This window comes from Lipotes vexillifer, unplaced genomic scaffold (assembly GCF_000442215.2).
Source record: "Lipotes vexillifer unplaced genomic scaffold, Lipotes_vexillifer_v1.1 scaffold943, whole genome shotgun sequence".
Classification (NCBI taxonomy): Eukaryota; Metazoa; Chordata; class Mammalia; order Artiodactyla; family Lipotidae; genus Lipotes; species Lipotes vexillifer.
In genome coordinates, this window is record NW_006776793.1 from 1246890 (window position 1) to 1254176 (window position 7287).

Here is a 7287-nt window from a genome sequence, read left to right on the forward strand (position 1 = left end):
AACCACTGCGCCACCAGGGAAGCCCACGTCTTCAAAATCTTTCACACTTCTCCCATCACAAGGTGGAGAATCACTAGAATACAGCCTGGTCTTACTGACTCTAACAAACAGGATGTAGTGAAAGTTATGCTGCATGGTTTCCGAGGCTAGGTCATGAAAAGAAATACAGCTCCCACCTGGCCTGTGGGTTTTGAGACACTGAACCTTGGAACCTAGCCACCATGCTGTGAGGAAACTATATGGAAAAACTTCATATATAGGTCTTCTGGCAGACAGCTCCTGCCAAAGTCCCAGTCAACACTCTGATACCTGAGTGAGGAAGCCTTCAAAGTTGACTGTAGCCCCAGCCACAACTGATGGCAAACACATGAGACCCTAAGCACCCTAGCTTAGCCTAGTCAACCCTCTGAACCATGAGAGTTAACAATAATAAAAGATTGTTGTTGTTTTATGCTTCTAAGTTTGGGGTTGTTTATTTGAAATAATAGGTAACCAGTTAAGAACCTAAGGCAGCTGCACATGCACCCAGCACAATCATACCTATTCTTGCATACTTCAAATGGAAACCAAACAGTAACTGCATAAGAATTCTAAATTCTCAGAACCTAAGAGTTAGAAGAGCCCGTAGGAGTGATATGCTCTGACAATGAAGGCAAAAACATTCACTGCCGACTGGGTTTTTGGCTTAAGGATGTGTCCCCAATGCCCTAGGAGTCTCCATTAGCCCCCAGTGCACCAACACTTACAGGCATTTAACCTAGTAATACCAGAAAACTTCCACTTACAGTGTGAGGTATATGTGTTATTAAGACTATTCACAGCATTTTGAGAAGTGAGAGAAAATAACTTATTCAAAAGGCAAATACATAAAAAATTCTGTACTGGAGGAGATACATAATATAGCCAGTCCAAGGTTCTATGTTTAAAAATGATGCAAAAAGACAGCTAAGGGATGAATTTGGAAACTGTCTTCTAAATAAAGCATTACAAAAGAAAGAAACACTGTACCTGGACTAGAGAAAAGGTCAAATTCTTAACATTTTAATTTTCTTTCCCAATGCAATTGGTTGAATAATTGCACTTAATTGAAATTCACAAATATGTTAATTTATTATTTACTGGTTATTTAAAACTCTGGCAACAGCAAGCTATTTAGAAACAGAAACACACTCCTATTGTGATCTTACGTTTATTGGCAATATAATACGTATGTTGTAAGAATTAAAAGTATTTTACTGGCACAAGACATTATCAGAAAATTATTCCATGATATATACACATGATATATACACATATTAATATTAGGTGACTGTAACCAACAGAACATTCACCAATTTGATTCTTACAAGGCGTTACCTCAACACTTACTTACGGGAACTAAAATAAAGTGATGTTTACCCGGGAGATAGTTTGTAATAAAGTTATTTATTGCATAAATGAAAGCTTTCCTAGAAAAGATGATGGGTTTGGACTAGGTGATTTAAAACCCACCATGGAATCAAAAAAATTAACTGGCAAGCATGGAAACTAAATTTACAATCTCCTATTCATTAACCTTATGCTTTAACTCCCTAAGCTATCCAATCATACTTTCTGAAAGAAAAAGGACTTTACAGTACTATAGTTTTAATGGGTGATCATGAATTGCTCAGTACAGAAAAAATACATAAAATGAAGCAGAATGGATGGATAGCTGGTTTGTATCATAGCTCAATGACTGGAACATCAAAAATGACTTAAGGAGACTAAGTAGTTACTTTAAATAACAAGCACTGTATGAAGTAAAATGGCCACTAAAAGCATCTTAAACTGAGTAAAGTAGAGCTATGTGGTTACTTATCTGATATTTTAGTGATAGCTTTCTTTATTGCAAAAGCCTAGAGAACAGAACATAAAACTGTAAAACAGAAAAAAAAAAAAACAACCACACACACCAAAAAACCAATAATCTTTCCATTTGGATATATAACTACAATAATCTTTCCATTTGGGCATATATTACTAAATTACTACTAAGTTATTACAGCTTTCCTTTTTGTTTCCCAATAGCCAAAAAATTCAAAGTTAGGTTTGGGATTCAATTCACATTTTATAGAAGACTCATCTCTTCTCCAAAACAGAGTTTTGGTTTAAAGGGTTTAAAGATAGCCCCAAGGTATAGAAATATCCTTACATAAATGAGGAAGGGAAAAATATTAAAATTAAAAACTTGAATTAAACTTGGAGCAGTTAAGAGGACTACCTGGATATGTAACTCTGGGGATTAAGAATTAGTGTTATAATAAATAGGTACCAAAAGAATATATGAAGGAAAATTCAATTAAATCCAATAATATAAGATTTTTAAATGTAAGGGAATTTATTAAAAGACTTAGAGAATAAACAGAAGAAAAAAGGAGAATTATTTGAAATAGTTCCAGATACCCTAGGAGAAACTAAAAGGAGCATGTTGCTTGAGGAAAGTTAAGTCAACAGAAAAATCGGGAGAGCAGCGAATGGTTACTTAGGAAACATTTAGAGTTATACTGAACTTAGAGCAATGGACTCTTCTACCAAATCCCTGAAAAGGGTGAGGCTGCTGCGAGAATGGTGTTGGTTAAATGTAACGAGATCACTTTTTAGAAAACAATTCTGAAGTTTATCTAAGAAATGCTAAATAATTCAAGAATTTGGACTAAAAGAGATATCAGCAAACCTGGGGCTGAAAAGGGTAGAATCAGGAAGAGACTGACAAAAGCATTATGCTGAATCAAGCTTTACTGATTGCTAAGCAAAGATATCCTTGAAACTTAGCAAAATGTCACCAAGATTGTACACCCTGCTGTTCTTTCAAACTTTAGGAAAACATTTTCAGACTTTAAATTACAACATGATACAGTAAAAATAACATTGGATTTGGAGGCCAACCACCTGGAATTCAGTTCTAGCTCTATTCCCTTTTGATTTGTATCATTTAAGGAGTGGAGGGGAGGAAATTATAAAACCTTCTAAACTTTAGCTTCCTCCTGTATAAAAGGTAGTAATGCTTCCTGCTTGGCCTAAATAAAAATTATTCTGTAACTGTACAGTGCTACAGACTGCAATTATTAGAGGACCACTGAGCATGGATGCTGAAGAGAGAGCCTCTATCCTCAGAATACTATGTGTAGGGACTTCCCTGGTGGCACAGTAGTTAAGAATCCACCTGCCAACACAGGGGACACGGGTTTGATACTTGGTCCGGGAAGATCCCACAAGTCGCGAAGCAACTAAGCGCGTGCGCCGCAACTACAGAGCCTGCACTCTAAAGCCCGCGCACCTAGAGTCCGTGCTCCACAACAAGAGAAGCCACTGCAGTGAGAAGCCCGCGCACCACAACAAAGAGTAGCCCCTGCTCGCTACAACTAGAAAAAGCCCATGTGCAGCAACAAAGACCCAAAACAGCCAAAAATAAATAAATAAAATAAATAAATTTACTAAAAAAAAAAAAAGGAATACTATGTGTATGTGTTTTGGGGTCCTGGGGGCAGTAATCTTCTTTGATTAACATGCAGTTTACAAGGGATGTGCACACTGTGGCAAAAGAAAAAGGGACATTTACCAAGCCAGTGAGCACAAGGCCTTAGTGAACATCAAGGTGATAGTCAGACTGTGCTCTCTCTGATTCCTGCTAAGGAGGATTGCATGGCAGAGATGGAGAATGGCAAAGAAAGTTACAGGGCAAAGGGCAGTATGAGTACTTACAGCAAGAATTACTGTTTTACTTCAGCCTTTCTAAAATTATGAGAACAGCTTAAGGATATAACAAGGATATTGCATTAAGTAATCCTTGGATCAGATCCAACTAGGCACAGACAGTTCTGGGATGTCTTACAGCAATAGACTAAGAGGTGTGACTTAATCCCTTACTGGTAGTGGCTCTATATTCTACTCCCTGGGCGTACGCACAGAACAGATTGCCAACAAAAACAGGAAAGGATGCTCAACATCACTAATCATTAGAAAATGCAAATGAAAACTACAATGACGTATCACCTCACATCAGTCAGAATGGCCATCATCAAAAAATCTACAAACAATAAATGCTGGAGAGGGTGTGGAGAAAAGGGAGCCCTCTTGCACTGTTGGTGGGAATGTAAATTGATACAGCCACTATGGAGAACAGTATGGAGGTTCCTTCAAAAACTAAAAAGAGAACTACCAAGACCCAGCAATCCCACTACTGGGCATATACCCTGAGAAAACCATAATTCAAAAAGAGTCATGTACCACAATGGTCATTGCAGCTCTATTTACAATAGCCAGGACATGGAAGCAACCTAAGTGTACATCGACAGATGGATGGATAAAGAAGATGTGGCACGTATATACAATGGAATATTACTCAGCCATAAAAAGAAACGAAATTGATTTATTTGTAGTGAGGTGGATGGTCCTAGAGTCTGTCATACAGAGTGAAGTTAGTCAGAAAGAGAATAACAAATACCGTATGATAACACATAATATATGGAATCTCTAAAAAAAAAAAAAAAAAAACTAGAGGGAAAAATTAACTGAACAAAGAAAATGAGAATTCGTAATCAAGAGGATTTTTTTTAATTAAGCAATCTTTTTTTAGTTAGAAACCTAAAATTTAAGCAGCAAATCATATTCAAAGGAAAGGTTGTTCAACCATGGGATCTAAAAAAAAAAATGGTTCTCATGAACCTAGGGGCAGGACAAGAATAAAGATGCAGATGTAGACAATGGACTTGAGAACACGGGGAGGGGGAAGGGTAAACTGAGACGAAGTCAGAGAGTGGCATGGACATATTTACACTACCAAATGTAAAACAGATAGTGGGAAGCAGCTGCATAGCCCAGGGAGATCAGCTAGGTGCTTTGTGACCACCTAGAGGGGTGGGATAGGGAGGGTGGGAGGGAGATGCAAGAGGGAGGGGATATGGGGATATATGTATACGTCTAGCTGATTCACTTTGTTATACAGCAGCAACTAACACAACAATGTAAAGCAATTATACTCCAATAAAGATGTTAAAAAAAATTTAAAAAAACAAGAAAGATATTGGTCTCCCACCACTGCTGCCATCACTGCGTCCATTAGTGACTTAGGGCTCAGGTCTCCTGTAGTTTCAAAACAGACCATTTTGGCAGCAGAGGTGACATATCTCAAATAGGCTTGTGGATATCTGAGCTAAGAAACATTTGGGGAAAAAAAGTTTTGAAGTTCTTTTAAGTGTTCTACCATGGAAAATTAGAAGATGAATGCTAAATGTATAAAACCCATCATCCAAAGCTAAATGGCAAACTTCATTTCCCATCCATTTGAATAAAACTGGCCTGCTACAATTGAGATTAATTTTGCATGGAAAAGGTAGCAAAGAACATTACTTAATGATCTTCCTAGCCTTGAAATAAAATCCTTAATGATTCAATTTAAAGATGGCACAGTTACAGGAAAACATGTTGGAGCCTCTGTTTTTTACACTAGGGACCTCTCAATACCCTCACTTTCTAGGGTTAATGGTAACTTTTACCCAAGGTTCTTTCTGAGTTTACTACAATTTTTATAAATAGGAAAAACCCTACTCCAAATATTTTATACTGAAAATAATGTCAGTGGGACCACACTGGCATATATTAAATATTTATTAAAAAGCAGAAAAGGGGCCTGATAAATCATAAATACTGAAAATGTAAATTTAAAAAAATCACCTTTTCCAATCATATAAACTTTCTGTCTTGAATCTGACTGATAATCTGGAATGTTGAGAGCTTATGGCTGAAATATAATGTTATCTTCCTATTTTTAGTATTTGCCAGAATTTGTTTAATGTCTGAATTGCACTTTACCAGAAACTATTTCTCTCCTTTACTGTCTTCCTTACATATTGCTATTATTCTACTCTGTATTATAAAAATGCCTATGAATCATAAAACTTATAGAAAAGTTTGCATGTTAGCTGTCTGGAGTTAAATGAAAAATCCTTTTTGTTTCAATCTTTGTTATTAAAATATTCTTAAATATGTGAGTATACTTACATTTCAGTGTTTACTTATGCCAGGTGTTCAAATGCTTTATATATACTAACTCAATCATTACAACAACTTTATAGAGTACATTACTATCTCCATTTTATAAATCAGGAAACTGAGGCACAGAGACCGTATACAGCTAGTGATCTGGAGCCAGTTTTTAGTTTACTAGAATTTTATCAGCTTAATTTTTTGTGTGTAATTAGTCCTTCTATCCAAAAAATTGGAGAGCTGCAGATTCCTCTTAATCAATGTTTCCTAAACTGTTTCTTCAAGTCTCAACAAAGAGACTAAACTGACCTATAGCTGATAACCTTTAGGCTCTTAAATCTTTTACTGCGAAATGGATAGGACTAATTGAGCTACATTTTTTAGTTAAACAAAATATAAAGGGTATGAGTATCTCTTGTTACAATAAAAATCAGCTCTATAACACAAAAGGGAATTTTACATGCAATGCATGTACAATTGCTGTTTGGCAATTTTAATGTACTTGATCTTTCAGACAGTGTCATTTCAAAGAGGAAAAGGAAAATGATTTGGTTGAGCAGAAAGGCCAGGCCTTGGACTGGATACTGATATGCATGTACTGACACCTTGGGAAGCTGGGAAAGACACCTTGCTCATTTCCTGCATCTGTTGATGGGCACTGAGAGCAGACTCTTCCTTTAATTTTAAGTGAATTTCATCTGAATCATATATAGAAAAAAGGAGATGAAAATTACATAGAAACCAGAGTTCTAATCTAGTTCTTGGATTTTTGTTCATGCTCCACACATTTAAATTAAAACAAACAAACAAACACTCAGAAATCAGCAAATTACCTCGAATGCAGCTCTGTGCTGCCATTATTATATTTGCTTCCTCTTTCCCAGACACCAAAGTCAGGCACACGGTAAACTCTTTCCACACAAAATACAAGGTTCTGAATAAAAGAGACCTAAAAGAAAAGAGATGAAACATAAGGACACGTAAAATAACAGGACCTTTAGATATTGATAAGAACAATCAGATATTTGAAAATTTGGATTTGAAATTCAAAATGTATTTGGGGCTTCCCTGGTGGCGCAGTGCTTGGGAGTCCGCCTGCCGATGCGGGGGACGCGGGTTCGTGCCCCGTTTCGGGAGGATCCCACGTGCCGCAGAGCGGCTGGGCCCGTGGGCCATGGCCGCTGGGCCTGCGCGTCTGGAGCCTGTGCTCCGCAAATGGGGGAGGCCACAGCAGTGAGAGGCCCGCATAACGCAAGGAAAAAAAAAAAAAAAAAAACAATA

The 7287-nt window shown here is 37.1% G+C and overlaps 1 protein-coding gene across 1 annotated transcript in view; it reads right to left on the minus strand.

Annotated features, from left to right (window-relative positions):
• PHKB (phosphorylase kinase regulatory subunit beta) overlaps positions 1–7287 on the minus strand; it is a 161282-nt gene that overhangs the window by 130653 nt on the left and 23342 nt on the right. Inside the window, exon 6 of the mRNA XM_007450635.1 lies at positions 6840–6955. Within this exon, the coding sequence (XP_007450697.1) occupies positions 6840–6955 (116 nt within the window). The remainder of the gene's footprint in view (positions 1–6839; positions 6956–7287) is intronic.